Below are 25,967 nucleotides of genomic sequence, written 5' to 3'. Positions count from 1 at the left end.
AACACACAAGGACTTAGTCCTCCTGAGCCTCCAGGACAGAGACAAAACACACAAGGACTTAGTCCTCGTGAGCCTTCACGACAGAGACAAAACACACAAGGACTTAGTCCTCCTGAGCCTTCAGGACAGAGACAAAACACACAAGGACTTAGTCCTCCTGAGCCTTCAGGACAGAGACAAAACACACAAGGACTTAGTCCTCCTGAGCCTCCAGGACAGAGACAAAACACACAAGGACTTAGTCCTCGTGAGCCTTCAGGACAGAGACAAAACACACAAGGACTTAGTCCTCCTGAGCCTTCAGGACAGAGACAAAACACACAAGGACTTAGTCCTCCTGAGCCTTCAGGACAGAGACAAAACACACAAGGACTTAGTCCTCCTGAGCCTCCAGGACAGAGACAAAACACACAAGGACTTAGTCCTCGTGAGCCTTCAGGACAGAGACAAAACACACAAGGACTTAGTCCTCCTGAGCCTTCAGGACAGAGACAAAACACACAAGGACTTAGTCCTCCTGAGCCTTCAGGACAGAGACAAAACACACAAGGACTTAGTCCTCCTGAGCCTTCAGGACAGAGACAAAACACACAAGGACTTAGTCCTCCTGAGCCTCCAGGACAGAGACAAAACACACAAGGACTTAGTCCTCCTGAGCCTTCAGGACAGAGACAAAAAACACACAAGGACTTAGTCCTCGTGAGCCTTCAGGACAGAGACAAAACACACAAGGACTTAGTCCTCCTGAGCCTTCAGGACAGAGACAAAACACACAAGGACTTAGTCCTCGTGAGCCTTCAGGACAGAGACAAAACACACAAGGACTTAGTCCTCGTGAGCCTTCAGGACAGAGACAAAACACACAAGGACTTAGTCCTCCTGAGCCTTCAGGACAGAGACAAAACACACAAGGACTTAGTCCTCCTGAGCCTTCAGGACAGAGACAAAACACACAAGGACTTAGTCCTCCTGAGCCTCCAGGACAGAGACAAAACACACAAGGACTTAGTCCTCGTGAGCCTTCAGGACAGAGACAAAACACACAAGGACTTAGTCCTCGTGAGCCTCCAGGACAGAGACAAAACACACAAGGACTTAGTCCTCCTGAGCCTCCAGGACAGAGACAAAACACACAAGGACTTAGTCCTCATGAGCCTTCAGGACAGAGACAAAACACACAAGGACTTAGTCCTCGTGAGCCTCCAGGACAGAGACAAAACACACAAGGACTTAGTCCTCGTGAGCCTCCAGGACAGAGACAAAACACACAAGGACTTAGTCCTCCTGAGCCTTCAGGACAGAGACAAAACACACAAGGACTTAGTCCTCCTGAGCCTTCAGGACAGAGACAAAACACACAAGGACTTAGTCCTCATGAGCCTTCAGGACAGAGACAAAACACACAAGGACTTAGTCCTCCTGAGCCTCCAGGACAGAGACAAAACACACAAGGACTTAGTCCTCCTGAGCCTTCAGGACAGAGACAAAACACACAAGGACTTAGTCCTCGTGAGCCTTCAGGACAGAGACAAAACACACAAGGACTTAGTCCTCCTGAGCCTTCAGGACAGAGACAAAACACACAAGGACTTAGTCCTCGTGAGCCTTCAGGACAGAGACAAAACACACAAGGACTTAGTCCTCCTGAGCCTTCAGGACAGAGACAAAACACACAAGGACTTAGTCCTCGTGAGCCTTCAGGACAGAGACAAAACACACAAGGACTTAGTCCTCCTGAGCCTTCAGGACAGAGACAAAACACACAAGGACTTAGTCCTCCTGAGCCTTCAGGACAGAGACAAAACACACAAGGACTTAGTCCTCGTGAGCCTCCAGGACAGAGACAAAACACACAAGGACTTAGTCCTCCTGAGCCTTGAGGACAGAGACAAAACACACAAGGACTTAGTCCTCCTGAGCCTCCAGGACAGAGACAAAACACACAAGGACTTAGTCCTCGTGAGCCTTCAGGACAGAGACAAAACACACAAGGACTTAGTCCTCCTGAGCCTTCACGACAGAGACAAAACACACAAGGACTTAGTCCTCCTGAGCCTTCAGGACAGAGACAAAACACACAAGGACTTAGTCCTCCTGAGCCTTCAGGACAGAGACAAAACACACAAGGACTTAGTCCTCGTGAGCCTTCAGGACAGAGACAAAACACACAAGGACTTAGTCCTCATGAGCCTTCAGGACAGAGACAAAACACACAAGGACTTAGTCCTCCTGAGCCTTCAGGACAGAGACAAAACACACAAGGACTTAGTCCTCGTGAGCCTTCAGGACAGAGACAAAACACACAAGGACTTAGTCCTCGTGAGCCTTCAGGACAGAGACAAAACACACAAGGACTTAGTCCTCCTGAGCCTTCAGGACAGAGACAAAACACACAAGGACTTAGTCCTCCTGAGCCTTCAGGACAGAGACAAAACACACAAGGACTTAGTCCTCCTGAGCCTCCAGGACAGAGACAAAACACACAAGGACTTAGTCCTCCTGAGCCTTCAGGACAGAGACAAAACACACAAGGACTTAGTCCTCCTGAGCCTCCAGGACAGAGACAAAACACACAAGGACTTAGTCCTCCTGAGCCTTCAGGACAGAGACAAAACACACAAGGACTTAGTCCTCCTGAGCCTTCAGGACAGAGACAAAACACACAAGGACTTAGTCCTCGTGAGCCTCCAGGACAGAGACAAAACACACAAGGACTTAGTCCTCATGAGCCTCCAGGACAGAGACAAAACACACAAGGACTTAGTCCTCCTGAGCCTTCAGGACAGAGACAAAACACACAAGGACTTAGTCCTCCTGAGCCTCCAGGACAGAGACAAAACACACAAGGACTTAGTCCTCCTGAGCCTTCAGGACAGAGACAAAACACACAAGGACTTAGTCCTCCTGAGCCTCCAGGACAGAGACAAAACACACAAGGACTTAGTCCTCCTGAGCCTTCAGGACAGAGACAAAACACACAAGGACTTAGTCCTCCTGAGCCTTCAGGACAGAGACAAAACACACAAGGACTTAGTCCTCCTGAGCCTTCAGGACAGAGACAAAACACACAAGGACTTAGTCCTCGTGAGCCTTCAGGACAGAGACAAAACACACAAGGACTTAGTCCTCCTGAGCCTTCAGGACAGAGACAAAACACACAAGGACTTAGTCCTCGTGAGCCTTCAGGACAGAGACAAAACACACAAGGACTTAGTCCTCCTGAGCCTCCAGGACAGAGACAAAACACACAAGGACTTAGTCCTCCTGAGCCTTCAGGACAGAGACAAAACACACAAGGACTTAGTCCTCCTGAGCCTCCAGGACAGAGACAAAACACACAAGGACTTAGTCCTCCTGAGCCTTCAGGACAGAGACAAAACACACAAGGACTTAGTCCTCCTGAGCCTTCAGGACAGAGACAAAACACACAAGGACTTAGTCCTCCTGAGCCTTCAGGACAGAGACAAAACACACAAGGACTTAGTCCTCCTGAGCCTTCAGGACAGAGACAAAACACACAAGGACTTAGTCCTCCTGAGCCTTCAGGACAGAGACAAAACACACAAGGACTTAGTCCTCCTGAGCCTCCAGGACAGAGACAAAACACACAAGGACTTAGTCCTCGTGAGCCTTCAGGACAGAGACAAAACACACAAGGACTTAGTCCTCCTGAGCCTTCAGGACAGAGACAAAACACACAAGGACTTAGTCCTCCTGAGCCTTCAGGACAGAGACAAAACACACAAGGACTTAGTCCTCCTGAGCCTTCAGGACAGAGACAAAACACACAAGGACTTAGTCCTCCTGAGCCTCCAGGACAGAGACAAAACACACAAGGACTTAGTCCTCGTGAGCCTTCAGGACAGAGACAAAACACACAAGGACTTAGTCCTCGTGAGCCTCCAGGACAGAGACAAAACACACAAGGACTTAGTCCTCCTGAGCCTCCAGGACAGAGACAAAACACACAAGGACTTAGTCCTCATGAGCCTTCAGGACAGAGACAAAACACACAAGGACTTAGTCCTCGTGAGCCTCCAGGACAGAGACAAAACACACAAGGACTTAGTCCTCGTGAGCCTCCAGGACAGAGACAAAACACACAAGGACTTAGTCCTCCTGAGCCTTCAGGACAGAGACAAAACACACAAGGACTTAGTCCTCCTGAGCCTTCAGGACAGAGACAAAACACACAAGGACTTAGTCCTCATGAGCCTTCAGGACAGAGACAAAACACACAAGGACTTAGTCCTCCTGAGCCTTCAGGACAGAGACAAAACACCCAAGGACTTAGTCCTCCTGAGCCTTCAGGACAGAGACAAAACACACAAGGACTTAGTCCTCCTGAGCCTCCAGGACAGAGACAAAACACACAAGGACTTAGTCCTCGTGAGCCTCCAGGACAGAGACAAAACACACAAGGACTTAGTCCTCCTGAGCCTTCAGGACAGAGACAAAACACACAAGGACTTAGTCCTCCTGAGCCTCCAGGACAGAGACAAAACACACAAGGACTTAGTCCTCGTGAGCCTTCACGACAGAGACAAAACACACAAGGACTTAGTCCTCCTGAGCCTTCAGGACAGAGACAAAACACACAAGGACTTAGTCCTCCTGAGCCTTCAGGACAGAGACAAAACACACAAGGACTTAGTCCTCCTGAGCCTCCAGGACAGAGACAAAACACACAAGGACTTAGTCCTCGTGAGCCTTCAGGACAGAGACAAAACACACAAGGACTTAGTCCTCCTGAGCCTTCAGGACAGAGACAAAACACACAAGGACTTAGTCCTCCTGAGCCTTCAGGACAGAGACAAAACACACAAGGACTTAGTCCTCCTGAGCCTCCAGGACAGAGACAAAACACACAAGGACTTAGTCCTCGTGAGCCTTCAGGACAGAGACAAAACACACAAGGACTTAGTCCTCCTGAGCCTTCAGGACAGAGACAAAACACACAAGGACTTAGTCCTCCTGAGCCTTCAGGACAGAGACAAAACACACAAGGACTTAGTCCTCCTGAGCCTTCAGGACAGAGACAAAACACACAAGGACTTAGTCCTCCTGAGCCTCCAGGACAGAGACAAAACACACAAGGACTTAGTCCTCCTGAGCCTTCAGGACAGAGACAAAACACACAAGGACTTAGTCCTCGTGAGCCTTCAGGACAGAGACAAAACACACAAGGACTTAGTCCTCCTGAGCCTTCAGGACAGAGACAAAACACACAAGGACTTAGTCCTCGTGAGCCTTCAGGACAGAGACAAAACACACAAGGACTTAGTCCTCGTGAGCCTTCAGGACAGAGACAAAACACACAAGGACTTAGTCCTCCTGAGCCTTCAGGACAGAGACAAAACACACAAGGACTTAGTCCTCCTGAGCCTTCAGGACAGAGACAAAACACACAAGGACTTAGTCCTCCTGAGCCTTCAGGACAGAGACAAAACACACAAGGACTTAGTCCTCCTGAGCCTTCAGGACAGAGACAAAACACACAAGGACTTAGTCCTCGTGAGCCTTCAGGACAGAGACAAAACACACAAGGACTTAGTCCTCGTGAGCCTCCAGGACAGAGACAAAACACACAAGGACTTAGTCCTCCTGAGCCTTCAGGACAGAGACAAAACACACAAGGACTTAGTCCTCCTGAGCCTTCAGGACAGAGACAAAACACACAAGGACTTAGTCCTCCTGAGCCTTCAGGACAGAGACAAAACACACAAGGACTTAGTCCTCGTGAGCCTCCAGGACAGAGACAAAACACACAAGGACTTAGTCCTCATGAGCCTCCAGGACAGAGACAAAACACACAAGGACTTAGTCCTCCTGAGCCTTCAGGACAGAGACAAAACACACAAGGACTTAGTCCTCCTGAGCCTTCAGGACAGAGACAAAACACACAAGGACTTAGTCCTCGTGAGCCTTCAGGACAGAGACAAAACACACAAGGACTTAGTCCTCCTGAGCCTTCAGGACAGAGACAAAACACACAAGGACTTAGTCCTCCTGAGCCTCCAGGACAGAGACAAAACACACAAGGACTTAGTCCTCCTGAGCCTTCAGGACAGAGACAAAACACACAAGGACTTAGTCCTCGTGAGCCTCCAGGACAGAGACAAAACACACAAGGACTTAGTCCTCGTGAGCCTCCAGGACAGAGACAAAACACACAAGGACTTAGTCCTCCTGAGCCTTCAGGACAGAGACAAAACACACAAGGACTTAGTCCTCGTGAGCCTTCAGGACAGAGACAAAACACACAAGGACTTAGTCCTCCTGAGCCTTCAGGACAGAGACAAAACACACAAGGACTTAGTCCTCCTGAGCCTTCAGGACAGAGACAAAACACACAAGGACTTAGTCCTCGTGAGCCTTCAGGACAGAGACAAAACACACAAGGACTTAGTCAGTGTTTCCCCTAGGATTTCTTTCACGGGGGGTGGACTGGTAGGCCCCCCAAAACTACTAGTGTTTTATTAGCTCACCTTAACTAGGGCCCTATGAAATCAATTTTTTTTTTATCTTTGAAGTATTACAGTAAATAAATAACACTTTGTGGTCTACTCTCTGTAAGTGTTACAGTAAATAAATAACACTTTGTGTGACGACATAATCTTTAACCATGATGTTATATTTATGATATTTAATCCCTTTCCCGGTGAGCTAGCATGACCTGGTTGCAGGGTTAGAAATTAACATTCTTTTTCAAGGGCTTTTTTTGCCCCCCCTTAATTGATTTTCGGGGGCTTTTTTTTGTATTTCGGGGGCACTGAATTTTTATGATAAACGGTAGGGGTGGGACGGTTCACAAAATGGACGGTTTGGTTCGTATCACGATTTTGGGGTCACGGTTTTCAGTTCGATATACGTTAATCTTTATTAAAAAAAATGTAACACTCAAATCTAAACATGCTTCTCATTTATTAAAAATAAAAGGTTTACAGTGTTTACAGCCTTAAATAATGTTTGGCACACAAAGACCGAACTGACTGAAAAATATAGGCTACATTTGTCAAAGTATTAACTTAGTGCAAACAAACAATATGCTCAGCCAGCACTAGACTTTCCTTTCTTTAATTAATATAAACACACAAAAACAATGTCAACCATGTTTAAATTCCCTGATTGTCAGTTCTTAATGGAAAGATTCGTTTTCTGCTTGAAATTATTATGTTTCTGTCTACATTTATTTAGACTAACATTATTTAAATATTGAGTGCAACTGTGGTGGATTACGCAATTCGGTGAGTTGGAACTATCTATGGGTTGGCGCCGGGTCCCCACGGACATTTTAGTGTCACGCACCTACAGCTCAGGCAATGTTATTATCAGCTCCGGTAACGTTAGGACTCGGAGGTGATGGCATGCAGTGGGAAAGCGGCAATAGTCCCGGTTGGAGTTAGTAAAACACAGTTGTATGTTAGCCTTCTTGGATGTTGAATAAACGCCTATCATTGTCTTTAAACACCCCGCCTCTCAGACTCCCATTTCCTCCTCTGCTACAGTAGCTACGGTGACATTTCATTGACTGTACAGTATTAGCTTGCGGGCTGCGTCGGGCTACCATAGTTAAAACGTGCGTTGTGTTTACAAACTGCTATGGCAAGATGTGTGTAGGCCTATGTAATGTTAATGGCTATGTTTTTAAAGTCGTAATGAAGATTGATTTATATTGTGCGTGCCATTTTTACACAAACTGACTAGCACCTGGCTACAGTGCTGCTGCTGCTGCCTGCAGCCAGTGCAGAACACCGGCTCCGCCAAATGAATTTTTTTATTTGCGCGTCATCTGAACCGTACGATACAGACGCTCCATTACCGGATAAATATATATATAATTAGTAAACTGTCGGGGGCATTAAGTGCCCCCCTTAACTGATTTTCGAGGGCATTTTGTCCATTTTCAAGGGCATTATGCCCCAAGCCCCCGTTAATTTCGAACCCTGCCTGGTTGTCATAATACGGATTCCTCACGATTTGGGTTAATATAATAATACCGCTATAATGAGAGCCTCCGACAGACAAGACAAGACAGCGATGTTGGACAGATGTTTGATTGATTGAATTGATTGAAAATGTTATTAACAGATTGCAGAATGGGTACAACACAGTACGGCTCAATACACACATAATTGTTAAGGGGATGCAGACCAGAGAAAGACTTTTGTCTTGTTTACATCAGGGTCCCCCATTTTCAATTCATCATAACATACATGACATACAGATAGACGGTACTGCTACATCTATACCATACCAGATTTACAGATTTTTTCCCCCCAGTGCAGATAGATATCAAGGGTTAAAAATGAGACAACTCACCTTCTTCATGGCGTCCTCCAGGTTCTCCTCTTCCTGTCCCTTGGTGAGACGGCGCCTCAATTCACCCATCTCCCTCTCCACCGCCTCGCGGTACTGGTTCCACTGGGCGCGCTCCTGCTCCAGACGCTGGTGGAACTGCATCTCGTACTCGCACACCGTGTCTGAGAACCAGGGAGACCAGAGACTGTTGAACACTGAGAACCAGAGACTGTTGAACACTGAGAACCAGAGACTGTTGAACACTGAGAACCAGAGACTGTTGAACACTGAGAACCAGAGACTGTTGAACACTGAGAACCAGAGACTGTTGAACACTGAGAACCAGAGACTGTTGAACACTGAGAACCAGAGACTGTTGAACACTGAGAACCAGAGACTGTTGAACACTGAGAACCAGAGACTGTTGAACACTGAGAACCAGAGACTGTTGAACACTGAGAACCAGAGACTGTTGAACACTGAGAACCAGAGACTGTTGAACACTGAGAACCAGAGACTGTTGAAGGTAAACCTTTGTCAATCAAGTTGTAAATGTTTTAATTGATTTTTTTCCTTACTTGTCTTATTGTTATGATTTCATATGCCTTTTTCTTTTTGCTTAATTCTGTATGTACACTCGACGCAACTGTAAATAAAGGTTTGAAATTAAATTAAACACCGTGTCTGAGATCAGAGAGACCAGAGACTGTTAAACACTGTGTCTGAGACAAGAGTGAGACCAGACTGTTAAACACTGTGTCTGAGACAAGAGTGAGACGAGACTGTTAAACACTGTGTCTGAGACAAGAGTGAGACCAGACTGTTAAACACTGTGTCTGAGACAAGAGTGAGACCAGACTGTTAAACACAGTGTCTGAGACAAGAGTGAGACCAGACTGTTAAACACTGTGTCTGAGACAAGAGTGAGACCAGACTGTTAAACACTGTGTCTGAGATCAGAGAGACCAGAGACTGTTAAACACTGTGTCTGAGACAAGAGTGAGACCAGACTGTTAAACACTGTGTCTGAGACAAGAGTGAGACCAGACTGTTAAACACTGTGTCTGAGACAAGAGTGAGACCAGACTGTTAAACACAGTGTCTGAGACAAGAGTGAGACCAGACTGTTAAACACTGTGTCTGAGACAAGAGTGAGACCAGACTGTTAAACACTGTGTCTGAGACAAGAGTGAGACCAGACTGTTAAACACTGTGTCTGAGATCAGAGAGACCAGAGACTGTTAAACACTGTGTCTGAGACAAGAGTGAGACCAGACTGTTAAACACAGTGTCTGAGACAAGAGTGAGACCAGACTGTTAAACACTGTGTCTGAGACAAGAGTGAGACCAGACTGTTAAACACAGTGTCTGAGACAAGAGTGAGACCAGACTGTTAAACACTGTGTCTGAGACAAGAGTGAGACCAGACTGTTAAACACAGTGTCTGAGACAAGAGTGAGACCAGACTGTTAAACACAGTGAAGATGGGAGCTGCTCTCTCTAGATGTTTAATCTCTTGATTCTACTGTGAAGATAGGAGCTGCTCTCTCTAGATGTTTAATCTCTTTGAGTCTACTGTGAAGATAGGAGCTGCTCTCTCTAGATGTTTAATCTCTTTGGGTCTACTGTGAAGATAGGAGCTATTATAGATGTTTAATCTCTTAGATGTGAATACACCCCACATTATATAATCATATTATAATTAATTTGTATATTATATTGAACTATATTTGCAATATATACTATTATATTATGGTACTATATTATCTTGTATATATCATGTACTATATATCTCATATCACATTATATATGTGCTGTATACACCATTATGTACTGCAGGTATACTATACTGTAATGTGTGTACTGTAATGTGTACTATATGTATGTACTATGTATGTATGTAAATGAAAAAACAAAAACAAAAAAAAAGTCTTCAGGGGTAGGGCCCGACAAGCCTAGTGCTTCTCCCTTCAGCCCTTTTCGGACAATGCTGCAATAGCAGCTGGTAAAACTTTGGCGATTTATGGAATGACCGTCGTTATGTGTCCAAAACCCGAAATAAAAAATAACTGAACTGAACCCCACATTGTTATGGTCCTGAAAGTCGGGGATGGGGCCTTCAGCCTTCAGCCGGTGTACCTTTCATGATGGCCTGCAGCGAGGCCACCTCCTCCTGCCACTGGTTGCGGACCTGGTCGATGGCCTCCTGCTTGGTGCTCTCCGTCACCGTGGCTACCTCCTTGATGTTCTCCATCTCCGCCTGGGCCTGGGCTAGCTGGGCCTGGACAAAGCTGAGCTCGGTCTGGGACTCTTCCAGAGACGCCGCCTGCCTCTTCAGCTCATCTGGGGAGGGCCGGGGGGACAACAAGGACCAGAGGAGAGGGGAGATTGGACAAGAGTAAAGATCAGAATATGTCCGGAGAAGCAGACCAACCTGATGAGTCTTTCTAACGATGAAATAACTGTTCAAGTTTTGTTTTATTGGTCACATATAGGGTTGGGCACCGAGAACCGGTTCTAATAGGGCCAAATATATCATGATATCTTTCTTAGTTTTGATGGTAATTTGGTCATTTCGTTTTCCAGAACAAATTACAATGTGATTAAAAAAAAAGTAGGTTGTTGTCTTAAGTCATTCAATTCTCATGGTGTTATTTCATTAGACATTTTCTTTTTAAAGATATTTTTTTATGGCATTTTTCTGCTTTATTGTGGATAGGACAGTTTTGGAGATTGGGAGAGAGAGAGAGAGATGGGGAGGACATGCAGCACAGGTCCTGGGCCGGAGTCGAACCCAGGGCGCTGCGGTTACGCTGAGCGTATATATACATACACGTGGTGCGCCACCCGGGGACGCCCCTATTTTCTTTTACTTTTGTAATACTGTTGCAAGGAACCATTTTTGGATTAACTTGTATGTATATTTTTTACAATATGTATATATATCATGGACAATGGTATAAAAATCCATACCTCTGGAAATGTTTTGGCCCGTATTTTTTTTTGATCAAACTTCAAAGATTAGGAGTACTGACCTAAGATCAGACGATGATCTTGTACACCTCACCATGACTGGCCTCAGATCAGCACTCCTACTTGATAAATACAGGTACAGGTGGTTGCCCTGTTGGGTCTACGTTGAAAACAAGCAGCCGGTATTAACCCTTTAATCGCCGGAGACGCCGAAACTCGTCATTCCCCGCCATGCTCATTCTGCCGAAGACGCCGTAACACGTCTTTGATATCAATATTTAAAAAATCTGTGTGATCGAAATCCTATTTCTCCCCCGGAGACCTGAGATATACTGTAGAGCCCCACTCAACTCTCTAACGGTTCAAGAACGCCATCTGGTTCGGCAGATCGCCCAACAGGAAGTCATCTGTGGATGAAGTGGTGCTCACCCATATTTTGTCCGGGCACTCGCTATCATTAGAGGGACTCCATCTTGACACAGTGAACACCGATCGGTGCAAATAACTCTATAAACAATATGATTTGGACGTATATACTATTATACAACCTGGAAATGGATCGGGTATTTCTACATCCCATAATAGGAATATCTCTGCTCCACGCTCATCGCCCAACGCTATGAGGAAGCTACGGTAAGATTCAGCGGGTTTTTTTAACGTGTTCCATATAAACTGCTCTGATGATCATATCACCCACACTAGATGAATGATATAACGTTGCCCACGGAATTATAAACGACCCCCCGCCCATCCGGTCATCATCAGATCATACGTAGTAACTTCTAGAAGTACATCCAGTTGACATTTTTTATCTCGCACAGATTCCTACCAAACTGTATTTGATCATCAATATAATGCATTTAGGGCTATAAATCAAGTTCTGGAGAAAGCTGCAGAAAACGATAAAAACAGACCGTATTTTAGTATGAATATGTGAATGAAAAAGTATAACATTGCTACACCCTGAACAATAGATATAGGATGTTGAATGGGCCATAATAATGTCAATTTAGCAATACAATTTAAAAAGTTATAGCCCTGCAAAGAAGGGGAACTTCTCCATGTTAAATAGGGCTGGCGAGGGATGGTAAATTATGAATTTAACCCCGGCGATCAAAGGGTTAATACTATGGACTACTTACATTCCTTGGACAGAAAGAGCTCTTTGAGCTTGGCCCGTTTCTGGTTGAACTCCGACTCCAGCTGCTGTTTGAGTTTAATGAACTCTGACCTCTCCTGCTCCAAGGCCGCCACTCGCTGCTGAAGCACACCTGGGTCAGGAAACACAACAATAATACTGCATGAAGCTAAATACCTGGGTCAGAGTCCTCTAGGGCTGTCTTAAATACTTCGAAGCTTCGTTCGATGGGCATGGCATTCGAATATGAAAATAAAATTTGAATATATAAAAAAAAAAAAAAAAAAATTGTGTGCAAAATCAACTCTGTCTCTGTTAACTACAACAAGCAATGCTGTTTGTTATTTAAGATGAGGTCGAACTCGGCACTGACAGATTTGTGTTCATTGTGCTGCTTTTATAAAGCCTCAAATGACGACTTACAATATTTCATGAAAGTGTTTCGTTTGTCTAAGATTTAAAAAGGTTTAAACTTTACAGCACTGACAAAGTTGAACAAAGTGCTGTACAAGTCCCACAACATAAAAACATTTAAATAATATTTTTTTTACAAATATTTATAATTTATTTTATTTTATCTCGAAGCTTCGAATTAAAATCGAATCTCGACCCCGAAGCTTCGAATTCCAAAAGAAAATTCGAAGGTCAGCCCTAGAGTCCTCACAACAACATTACTAAGCGAGACTGGATCAGACCACAACATAATAATATACTACATGAAGCTAGACACTTGGGTTAGACCACACAGCAATATTACATGGATCTAAATACATGGGTCAGACCACATTATCACCACAGGAAGGCACTCCAGTGAGTGATAAAAACTGCTCAACACATCTCAGGAGCAGCCTTCCCCTCCCTACAGGACATAATCTACCCGGATCACCAGGAGAGCACACAGCACACACCCCCAGCACAGACGCTTCGCTACAGGAGTCTGAAATCCAGGGCCCTCATTTATCAATGCCGCGTACTACGGCTGTCTTAAATACTTCGAAGCTTCGTTCGATGGGCATGGGATTAGAACGGGAAAATAAAATTCGAATATACTTTTTTTTCCCTCCCCCCTCCCACCTGCAAAATCTTGCGCCTCCAATGCAACGGACGTCATACACCTCCTTAACTCCACCTCTCTTTGTTAACTACAACAAGCACATGGAGATTCCTCATTAACTCCTCTCCGTGTTGAATACAACGTGCTGCTTTTATAAAGCCTCAAATGACGGCTTACAATATTTCATAAAAGCAAAGTGTTTCGTTTGTCTAAGATTTTAAAAGGTTTAAACTTTACAGCACTGACCATTCTCTATAGTATTTTTAGTTTTACCGGTGTTTGATAAGACACCCAGTCAGCAGCAGTGTCCCGACCCATATAAAAATATGTCATAAAACATGCTTAATTAAGTAGAATTTTACCTTTGTCTCTATTAACTACATATAAATATTTATATAATCGTTTGCTTTATAGACGAAGGTTGCAACATGATTATGTAATGTTGTTGGCTATGTAACGGAGAGCAGCCGCCCAGGCAGCGCAGCTCCCGACTCATTATTTAATTAATTAATCCAATCCAATCCACTATTTATAGAGCACATTTAAAAACAACAAAGTTGACCAAACCAAAGTGCTGTACAAGCCCCACAACATAAGATTTAAAAAAAATAATAAAAAAAAATAATAATAATAATAATAAATGTTGTAGCTGAAGCAGGTATTTAAGTATAATATACTAATATAAGTGGAGTCCGCTACCTGGGACACAAATTACACACACATTCAAGTCCTCTCCACCCTGGGATTCTTCTCAGTGTGAGATTGGAGATCGCTCCATTTCCCAACATCATCAGAGCAATAGAATGTACGCCATGTAGTTGTCAAAGCTCCATCAATCAACAAATTCAGTTATGTGAATAGAAAGAGATTCTACTCTGTCAATGTACAGATAATCTGCAATCCAGATTTCAGTGTTTCCCACAGGATTTTCAGAGACTATGGGGGGTGAACCTCCGACCCTCTCGGGGGGTCCGGGGGCATGCCCCCACCGGAACTTTTTTTGTGTGTACATTTTAAAGTTAATTGATCAATCTGATGCACTTTGAGAGCAAAATAAAGAGGCTAGATCTATGATTAACTTTGTGCTCAAAACACAAAATCGACTAGACTTCCCAATCCTCTCCTCGAAGCACCCCAGCCGTTCAATGTATTTGTTAAATTCCACCACCAGCACACCTGATTCAACTAATAAAGGGCTAGTTAAGTTGAATCAGGTGTGCTGGTGGTGGAATTTAACAAATCCATTGAACGGCTGGGGTGCTTCGAGGAGAGGATTGGGAAGCTCTAGTCTAGTCAATTTAGTGTTTTGAGCAGAAAGTTAATCATAGATCTAGCCTCTTTATTTTGCTCTCAAATTGCACCAGATTGATGCATATAACTTAAAAAAAAATTATAAAAAGTTCCGGGGGGGCATGCCCCGGACCCCCCTAGAGGGGCCAAGGTTCACCCACCAGAGTCTCACAAAATCCTGTGGGAAACACTGACTGGGGTATCTGTAATTAAAATATCACTTAAATGCAGGTGATCTGGGTTATCCACTGAAGCCATAGTTAATGACTGACCAACCCAACAAGAGCACAATTATAATGGGCTCACGCGCACACAAGACTGCATTTATTTTGCAGTAGTAAACGCAAGCGCAAAATAGTGGTTGCGAGTTTGTATTCTCCACTGGGCTGCACAATTTACTTCCGTGACTTGTTCATTTCAGTCATTACAGCTTAATGTCGGGTCAGCTTGTCATTTTATTTCTGTCAATGTGCTGGTTCTGTATAGGACTGCATCAGTCAACACCCTTAGACGCTCCGTCCACTGGAATAGACAACTTCATTGGATTTATTTATTCTCAAAAAAATATTTAAAATCATACGATTAAATATTGTTAATAAAAAAAGCTGAATATATTTTGTGTCATGTTTCCAAATAAGATTGTTCATAACGAAATGCTTTCTAACTTCAATTTGTTCATTAGATGACCTCCGTGATCAATCTCGCTCTCAGTGAAGTTTCTCTTTATAGTTCGCTTATAGCCATATTCCACATTCCACAAACAGGCATGTTCCCATGGGGGTATTTAATTACCATATATGTTTGATTAGGGGCGGTTCTGTATGCAAATACTTAGAATCGTGCACGAGCATAGACAGTAAGACCAATTGGTATTTATTAGGGGTGTAACGATGCATCGATTAATCGAATTGCATCGATTCTAATGTATTCGATTCGATGCATATGTTAGAATCGATTATAATCGAAATAATCTTTTTATATATATATATATATATATATATATATATATATTTTGTGTGTATTGTTTTTATTGACCTATAGTCCATTCATGTGAGTGAATGAGTTCCCCCAGCCACATTTGTGTATTCAAAATGTTTTGGGGAGTTAACTGATGGAATTTTTTTCAAAGATTAATAAAAAAATTATCGAAAATTTATCAAATTAATCGAATCGTGGTCAAATGAAGAGATTTCATGATGCATTGAATCGTTGCCTACTGTATTTATCAACACTGAGTGTGCGTACGTGTCGGTACGACCTGTGCACACACATTTGATAAATCCTGATTTTTCTGTGCGTAGAGACATTCTAAATTCTGTGTGTAGGAACGAAAATAGAACACTTTCTATGCATTATTGATAAATGAGGGCCCAGGCCTACATGACTGACAAACAGTTTCTACCGTACCCACAGGACACCAGCCTTGTCAACAGCTCCCTCAGCAAGCCCCCCCCCCCCCCCCCCTCCCGCCACATCACAGAGTCTGAGGCCTTGTCCAGACTAAAACGATTTTTTTTTGTATCTACTTTTTCTCCCCATTTTTCTATTTTTCTCCCATCCCAATTTCATATTATCCAATTCTTCTCTGCCCTGTCTCGAACGTTGCTAGACCATGCCTCCCACTGGTCGGCTGCAGTGAGGACCAAGCCTTGCATCACGTGTCCCCTCCGGTACACAAGGAGGCAGCTGTCGCATCTTTTCACCTGTACAGCGCGATCTCTCAGCGGCGAGGAGTAACGCGTGGGAGGCTCACGCTGCCCCCGTTGCTTCCTGATTCTGCTGTACAGGCGCACCAACCGACCTGTAGGAGTCGCTGTCCACAACGTCCGATCCCCACCCACCAGCTTTCCCACTGCCAAATGTATTAGTATGAACGACCAGCCAAGCCGGAAGCAACGCCGAGAGCTGGGCTCGAACCCAGCATCTCCTGCGTTAGTGGCGAGCGCCTTGCCCACTGCGCCACTTAGCCGCCAGAAGTACATATTAATATAATTCACCAAATTCCATGGCCGAAAGGGACAGGAAGAAGAAAAAATCTTATATATACCTGCACAGGGGAGGAAATTAGGCCACTTTACTCGCCAAATGCGAGTATTTTTTACATTTGGCGAGTGATTCATGAAGAGCACTCGCCAGTCTGGCGAGTACTAGTAAACAAATCAAAACAAAAAAATTATTCAGCAATCTGCCTATTCGCTCACTGGCCACAAGCCGAACTCTGACTACCCCCTTATGATTCCTCCCATTTGCGCCTCATAATAATCCGACCATAACCAATGAACATCATCGTTGTACAGATGCTCCAATGAACACTCGTTTTCTAGAAGATGTCGCCCATCTGTTTTTTTCAACAAACATGACCATGTTCACGTCTTAAACTCATACTGAGGCCTTAGTTTTGGTTTTAAATTGCATATCATCATTCATTTATTTATTGTCACACAGAGCAGAAGAATTTTGCCAAAACAAACCAATAGTATCCAGCTGCAGAAAGGCAGACCAGCCAATTCTCAGACCCAAATAATTGAATTTTTTTTTGTATCCCAATTTCTCACATTACATTCACCCTGAATGAAAAGTTAACTTCATTCAAGCGAGGCATTGCAATCCTTGACATAAATCATTTGATGTATAATTAAATCAAAGGAAATGCGTTTGGGTCCGAGAGTGTGGCTTGTCTGCCGTTCTGCAGCTGGATACTATTGGTTTGTTTTGGCAAAATTCTTCTGCTCTGTGTGACAATAAATAAATGAATGATATGCAATTTAAAACCAAAACTAAGGCCTCAGTATGAGTTTAAGACGTGAACATGGTCATGTTTGTTGAATAAAAAATAAAAAGTCAAAAAATAAATAAAATAAAGAAATATATATATATTTTCATCGGATCGGGAAAGATCGGTATCGGTAGATACTCAAAATCACATGATCGGGAGCAAAAAAACGTGATCGGGACATCCCTAATCCGATATGGCCGTTTTTTTACACATCGGTATCGGTCCGATATCAAGATAGGGCAGATATGGGCAGATATTATTTTTTTTTTTTTTTTTACATGTTTTGGCCTTAAATAGTTTAAAAATATCAGTCATTTCTGAAAATAAGTTACAAAAGTAAAATAATTATGCGTTTTGGAAAATAGCTCTTTATTTGATTATCATAAAAAAGTGTTTTATATACAGAGATATCGACATCGGTAAATATCGGTATCGGCCAGAACAGCAATATTAATATCGGTTATCGGTATCGGCCACAATTTTCACATCGGTGCATCACTACTAGCGTGGCACTGTGTCCAAAAGGCTGACTCGTAGAGAAGTGAAAAGCATCCGTTCGTGCAACAAGTGAGGACGGAGCTAGCGCTACGATGAGCACAGGTTCCATGGAAGACTGCCAGATTGTTTTTCTGAGAATTGTTTTTTTTGTTGTTTTTTTTACCCGTCGTCTATTGTCGCCTTTGTGAATGTCGGCACACACACAGACTACTGGGTTATTGGTTCAGACCACCCACCAACTAACCAGCCATGCAACAATGATTCTGAGTCTGGTTGTTCCTCATTCCAGTGAACTGGCAATTTGGGGGTTGGGGGGGGGGGGGGGGGCGTGGCCCATCACAAAAATGTTCTCCAAGTAACACGACATGGATTCACTCATGTCATATTCACAAAACCTAGTCAGCACCTCTTGACTTCCATTTGCTACATTCTCACCAAATCCTAAGCAGGCCGGTCGAAGGAGGGAGGGATGAATGGCGTTGCTTTGAGCGTTTAGCCGATCATAGGAGTGCCTAACGGTAAACATCACGACAGTCAGTAACAAAGGGTGTGTTTGTATATCAGCACCCTGAGTGCACTCTCTGACACACACTGGACCGTTGGTGAATTCAGACCTCTATCAGATTTCCCACTTGTAAAATTCAGAGCATCATCCTCTCTCTCTCTCGAGCGCTTAGAGCTCTGGCCAGGCCAGTAGGAACAGCAGCACGGTGCGCTAATCTTTTACAACGCTTGTTAATTATATCAAGCAGATAAGATAAAATAAATATTCCTTTATTTTGAAATTTGGGCTTACAGGGGGGGGGGGCACAGGTATGGGCAGGGTAATAGTAGAAACACTATAAATAAATATAGGCAATAGAATTGTATCTGAAAAAATGAATGAGGGAAAATAAACAGTGTAAACGATATAATTAACTCTGAATATAAAGATACGAGAAGAAAAACAAACAACCTGGCTAAACCTGACGAAATAATGTGTTTTTGTCAGATCATATGTCACGGTTTCTTTATTAGCATGACGGCGCGAGGGGAGTTAGGAGCTTTAACGGGTGTGTAGCTAACTGACAACTGTATTGACATGTGTCATCATCTTCCCCCGTCACGTCTGTTACCCGAGCCGTTCATGAATCCCTCTGGCTGTTCCAATGGTTGTGTAATAATGTTCTTTATTTTAATCGGAGCGTCGGAGTGAATATACTAATGATGCACCCAATGTCTCTCTGGTGGACATTCTATTAGGTCAGAGTAGTGTTGTCAAAAATATCGAAAAACATACATATCGATTCTGAATATTTAAAACGGTTTCAATACTCATTTCCCGAAATATCGATATTTAATTATTAATAAAAAAAATAAAAAAGTGTATAAGGAAGTTGCATTGTTCATTTCAATACCTGTAATAGTACAGTAGTCCACACACGTGTGCATTCAGTTAAGTTGGAATATGACTGTTATACAAACAGTTCAGTTTGTCAGGTACATGCAACACAGATTACAGTGTTTACATCTGTCTGCTTGAGAAAATACCATGTTCTGCAATAAAAATTATTGAAGTGAGATGAACAGTTATTTTTAAATGTGTGATCTAAAGATAAACAAAGGGTTTTAAAAGTGTTATATTTATCTTCTCTTATAGTACCAGAGAGAAGCTGAGGAGAATCAACCAGCAACAAAAGCAAAATAAAAAAGAAATGTAAGGAAAGAAAAAAATATATATATATTTTTTTTTACATTTTAAGATTGAACCTTTTTCCCAGTGGTATCGAAAATGGTATAGAATTAGTGATGCACGATATATCGGCCACCGATATAATATCGGCCGATATGGCCGTTTTTTTACACATCGGTATCGGTCCGATATCAAGATAGGGCCGATATTTATTTAAAAAAAAAAAAAAAAAAAAAAAAAACTTTTTTTAATTCTTTTTTTTTTTTTTTATCTTTTTTTTCTTCTTTTTACATGTTTTGGCCTTAAATAGTTTCAAAATATCAGTAATTTCTGAAAATAAGTTACAAAAGTAAAAAAAATTATGCGTTTTGGAAAATAGCTCTTTATTTGATTATCATAAAGTGTTTTCTATACAGAGATATCGACATCGGTAAATATCGGTATCGGCCAGAACAGCAATATTAATATCGGTTATCGGTATCGGCCACAATTTTCACATCGGTGCATCACTATATAGAATATCGATACTTTTCAAGGTATCGTATCGAAGTTCGAAATTCCAGTATCGTGACAACACTAGGTCAGAGACACGCCGGACGCTGAAGAGCCCCGAAGCCAACCGGACCGTCCAGAACCAGCTGCACCTCCTGCTCTGACCACCAAGTCTTTATCTTTCCCATATGGGTTTGACTATATAGGCTAATCACTTTTATTACATTTCCCATGATTATCATTTTGTTAAATAATATCAGTTTCACAACAAACAGGTGTGGGGGTTAACGTCAGGTGTGTGGGCTAACGTCAGGTGTGTGGGCTAACGTCAGGTGTGTGGTCAGGTGTGTGGGTTAACGTCAGGTATGTGGGCTAACGTCAGGTGTGTGGGCTAACGTCAGGTGTGTGGTCAGGTGTGTGGGTTAACGTCAGGTATGTGGGCTAACGTCAGGTGTGTGGGTTAACGTCAGGTGTGTGGGTTAACGTCAGGTGTGTGGGTTAACGTCAGGTGTGTGGGCTAACGTCAGGTGTGTGGGCTAACGTCAGGTGTGGGGGTTAACGTCAGGTGTGTGGGTTAACGTCAGGTGTGGGGGCTAACGTCAGGTGTGTGGGCTAACGTCAGGTGTGTGGGCTAACGTCAGGTGTGTGGGTTAACGTCAGGTGTGGGGGTTAACGTCAGGTGTGTGGGCTAACGTCAGGTGTGTGGGTTAACGTCAGGTGTGTGGGCTAACGTCAGGTGTGTGGGCTAACGTCAGGTGTGTGGGCTAACGTCAGGTGTGGGGGCTAACGTCAGGTGTGGGGGCTAACGTCAGGTGTGGGGGCTAACGTCAGGTGTGTGTGGGTTAACATCAGGTGTGTGGGCTAACGTCAGGTGTGTGGGTTAACGTCAGGTGTGGGGGTTAACGTCAGGTGTGTGGGCTAACGTCAGGTGTGTGTGGGCTAACGTCAGGTGTGTGTGGGCTAACGTCAGGTGTGTGTGGGCTAACGTCAGGTGTGTGTGGGCTAACGTCAGGTGTGTGGGCTAACGTCAGGTGTGTGGGTTAACGTCAGGTGTGGGGGCTAACGTCAGGTGTGTGGGTTAACGTCAGGTGTGTGGGTTAACGTCAGGTGTGGGGGCTAACGTCAGGTGTGTGTGGGCTAACGTCAGGTGTGTGGGCTAACGTCAGGTGTGTGGGCTAACGTCAGGTGTGTGGGTTAACGTCAGGTGTGTGTGGGCTAACGTCAGGTGTGTGGGTTAACGTCAGGTGTGTGGGCTAACGTCAGGTGTGTGGGTTAACGTCAGGTGTGTGGGCTAACGTCAGGTGTGTGGTCAGGTGTGTGGGCTAACGTCAGGTGTGTGGGCTAACGTCAGGTGTGTGGGTTAAAGTCAGGTGTGTGGGTTAACGTCAGGTATGTGGGCTAACGTCAGGTGTGTGGGCTAACGTCAGGTGTGTGGGCTAACGTCAGGTGTGGGGGCTAACGGCAGGTGTGTGGGCTAACGTCAGGTGTGTGGGCTAACGTCAGGTGTGTGGGCTAACGTCAGGTGTGTGGGCTAACGTCAGGTGTGGGGGCTAACGTCAGGTGTGTGGGCTAACGTCAGGTGTGTGGGTTAACGTCAGGTGTGTGGGCTAACGTCAGGTGTGTGGTCAGGTGTGTGGGCTAACGTCAGGTGTGTGGGCTAACGTCAGGTGTGTGGGTTAAAGTCAGGTGTGTGGGTTAACGTCAGGTATGTGGGCTAACGTCAGGTGTGTGGGCTAACGTCAGGTGTGTGGGCTAACGTCAGGTGTGGGGGCTAACGGCAGGTGTGTGGGCTAACGTCAGGTGTGTGGGCTAACGTCAGGTGTGGGGGCTAACGGCAGGTGTGTGGGCTAACGTCAGGTGTGTGGGCTAACGTCAGGTGTGTGGGCTAACATCAGGTGTGTGGGCTAACGTCAGGTGTGTGGGTTAACGTCAGGTGTGTGGGCTAACGTCAGGTGTGTGTGGGCTAACGTCAGGTGTGTGGGCTAACGTCAGGTGTGTGGGCTAACGTCAGGTGTGTGGGCTAACGTCAGGTGTGGGGGCTAACGGCAGGTGTGTGGGCTAACGTCAGGTGTGTGGGCTAACGTCAGGTGTGTGGGCTAACGTCAGGTGTGTGGGCTAACGTCAGGTGTGTGGGCTAACGTCAGGTGTGTGGGCTAACGTCAGGTGTGTGGGCTAACGTCAGGTGTGTGGGTTAACGTCAGGTGTGTGGGGTTAACGTCAGGTGTGTGGGTTAACGTCAGGTGTGTGGGGTTAACGTCAGGTGTGTGGGTTAACGTCAGGTGTGTGGGCTAACGTCAGGTGTGGGGGCTAATGTCAGGTGTGTGGGCTAACGTCAGGTGTGGGGGCTAACGTCAGGTGTGGGGGCTAACGTCAGGTGTGGGGGCTAACGTCAGGTGTGGGGGCTAACGTCAGGTGTGGGGGCTAACGTCAGGTGTGTGGTATACTGGGTGACGGTAAGGTGTGTGGTCTAGTGAGTCTATAATGAATTAATCAATATTCAAGTGGCATGCCACCTTGTGGCCCATGATCACACATGTGATTAAAGGATCTATAATATACCCTCTCCACTGTTAAAATCCGCTTCCAGCAGCACTGGTCAGTGGTCAGACATATATAGCCTATAAACTGTGCTGGCTCTCATGACCCACGTTGTCTGCCAAGGTAGTTTAAGCCCAACTTACTTGTTGTTTGTTTTCAATATAAAACATTTGAAAACATGCACAGAAAGCATAATTGAGACTGAGGCGTTCCAGCCTTCACAGTTATAGATTGCTGCTCTCTAATCACTATCTGTGTTGGAATGAGCCAATTCTGCATACTGTATGAGATACAGTAGGTAGTGGTACCAGCTCCAACGATACAAACTGAAGCATCCCTGCTGCGGCTCACGGTCATATGATTGGGGGTCTGCCATTCTCTGTCTGTCATTCTTCTCTCTGAACTACCAATTCAAAATCGATTAGCACATTTCAAAGATCTATTATTCTTTTTTTGCCTTGCTTTGTTATTGCACAAGACTACCAGCCAGATTGCATATTATGTTTCATATTGAGTGGACTAAACTGAAAAATAAATCTTACTCAAGAAGGTTTACATCGAGTAAATGGTTACATTTGATTCAGTGTGGTTTTTCTTTTTCTTTGAGATCTATTAAAGTGTCAACTGGGAAAAGTTACTTTACATAGCAATCTAGAATCAAATCTATGCAGGTATTGAATCGAGAATCTTTTATTTTTTTTATCAAATCGTGACCCCCCAAGAATCGAAATCTAAATCGTGCGGTTTCCGAATCGCTGCACCTCATCCGAGTTTATGACATGTCATGTCATGACAACCTTTTATTAGCAGTCATAAAAAACCCGGTCAGTAGTACATAATAGTCTTCCCGTTTCTGTATGCACGTTGTTGACATGAGATTAGATCAACCACTTAGACTCTCTGCAGGCCTTAGATCACTTCATTTATAAACTCATCATCATGTTGGACTAGGAGGACTATCACAACACAGACAGGACGGACCTGTGTCTCCCAATATCTCGTGATGACATATTGGGAGACACGGGCCTGATTGAATTGATTGATTGAAAACTTTATTTAACAGATTGCAGAATGGGTACAATACAGTACGGCTCAATAAACAATTGTTAAGGGGATGCAGACCAGAGAAAGACTTTCGTCTTGTTTACATCAGGGTCCCCCATTTTCAATTCATCTGGACATATATGACATACAGATAGACAGTACTGCTACATCTATACATTTATGACATACCAGATCTACAAATACAGTACTGTACAGTACACATTTGACGAAGAAACTGTACATGGGAGGAGGTTAGGTGGAGTACTGCTACATCTATACATTTATGATGACTATTGTGTGATGATAGTCTTAAAGTCCAACATGATGATGAGCTGGATTACAGCCGGACTATGATTAATAAAGGCCTGTCAGCCTAGCATCATCATCATCATCATCATCTGCATACTATGATGAATTGAAAATGGGAGACCCTGATGTAAACAAGACGAAAGTCTTTCTCTGGTCTGCATCCCCTTAACAATTGTGTGTATTGACTTTGAGCCCTACTGTATTGTACCCGTTCTGCAACCTGTTAATAAAATGTTCAATCAATCAATCAGCTAGCTAGCACCAGTAACAAGTGGAAAACAAGCTACCGTGAACAGTGCGCATTATAATAACATGTCATCATTAATGTGGTGGTTGTTGTTGTTGTTGTTCTGCAATAACAACATGTCGTGCGACATTCCCCTGTGACGTTAACAACAACACTGCAACACAGTCACGTTATAATAATAAGGACAATAATAATAAACTCATCTAGTAGCAATAAGAGAGAAGTGTAAAATATGAAGCAGCCAGTGACACGTCGGCTAACGGTGATGCTATAGGGGGTTAGCCTGGTTAGCTTCTTATATGAGGCCGCTGTTGGCTGAGAACAGAACAGCGGCTCCGCATCACAACAAGAAGGGAAGAGAAGACATGTTGTTTACCGTCATCATGAGAGGGAGGAGATCCCGAGGCCTGCTCGGCCATGATGATGTCGGCAGTGTTTGGTGGCAGTAAGCAGTGCGGAGGTGGATAAAGAAGCTAGGAGCGTCCTGTGAGAAACATGACGACCGGAGTCAAGTCCACCCTGACGGCACAATCAGTGGCACTTCCGAGCTGCACGTTTCAAAATAAAGGTCTTCTGACAGCAGAATCAGTGGCACTTCCGCACTATTCGCGTTTCAAAATAAAGGTCTCCACCACAAAATAATAGGCTACTGAATGAATGAATGAATGAATGAATGAATGAATGAATGAATGAATGAATGAATGAATGAATGAATGAATGAATGAATGAATGAATGTATTAACAGATTGCAGAATGGGTACAATACAGTACGGCTCATTACACACAATTGTTAAGGGGATGCAGACCAGAGAAAGACATTTGTCTTGTTTACATCAGGGTCCCCCATTTTCAATTCATATAGACATTTATGACATACACAACATACATGACATCATGACATTTATGGCATAGGGACATACATGACATACAGGTATATAGTACTGTTACATTTGTGACATATACGATATGCAAATATATAGTACTGTTACCCATAGATCCTGACAGAGTATGATGGGGAGGGGACTGTACATTAGGAGGGGGTGGGTGGGTGGGAGAAAAATATACATACGGTGGGGAGAGAATATATACATACGGTGGGGAGGAGACTGTACATAGGAGGGGGTGGGTGGGTGGGAGAGAAATATACATAAGGTGGGGAGAGAATATATGTCAGTGATGTCAGTTTTTATGAATGAATGTTGTATGGTCCGTTTTGTGTTTGTTTTATGTTAGGACTACAGGTGGAAATTAGCCCTGTGCTATTCCCGGCATATTTACGTCTTTATCATGCTGTAAATGGTAAATGGCTGCTTTTTTATATAGCGCTTTTATCCAAAGCGCTTTACAATTTGTTACTCAAATTTTTTTACCCATTCACTCACACATTCACACACCGACAGCGGAGGCGACCATGCAAGGTGCCAACCTGCTCATCGGGAGCAATTAGGGGTTAAGTGTCTTGCTCAAGGACACATCGACACGCTGTCCGGGAGGAGCGGGAATCGAACCGGGAACCTCCGGATTGCCAGACGACTGCTCTACCTCCTGGGCCACTGTCGCCCCATGCTGTGATGTTATGCATACACTCATGTAAATGATGTTCATTCATTTGCATTGTCCTTAATAAACAAATCT

At 44.1% G+C, this 25,967-nt stretch overlaps 1 protein-coding gene across 2 annotated transcripts in view; it reads right to left on the bottom strand.

Annotated features, from left to right (window-relative positions):
* The window catches only part of rabep1 (rabaptin, RAB GTPase binding effector protein 1), a 109,489-nt gene extending 84,644 nt beyond the window's left edge, over window positions 1–24,845 (bottom strand). For both annotated transcript variants that reach the window (XM_084338365.1, XM_084338366.1), the window contains exons 1-4: window positions 24,709–24,845; window positions 12,417–12,545; window positions 10,441–10,644; window positions 8,323–8,483 (exon numbers count right to left, since the gene is read on the bottom strand). In XM_084338365.1, coding sequence (XP_084194491.1) covers window positions 8,323–8,483; window positions 10,441–10,644; window positions 12,417–12,545; window positions 24,709–24,751 — 537 coding nt within the window. In that variant the 5' untranslated portion in view covers window positions 24,752–24,845. The remainder of the gene's footprint in view (window positions 1–8,322; window positions 8,484–10,440; window positions 10,645–12,416; window positions 12,546–24,708) is intronic.
* Window positions 24,846–25,967: the final 1,122 nt, after the last annotated feature.

This window comes from Notolepis coatsorum (genome assembly GCF_963971535.1).
Source record: "Notolepis coatsorum genome assembly, contig: SUPER_8_unloc_1, whole genome shotgun sequence".
NCBI lineage: Eukaryota > Metazoa > Chordata > Actinopteri > Aulopiformes > Paralepididae > Notolepis > Notolepis coatsorum.
This window is presented reverse-complemented; position numbering and strand designations above follow the sequence as displayed.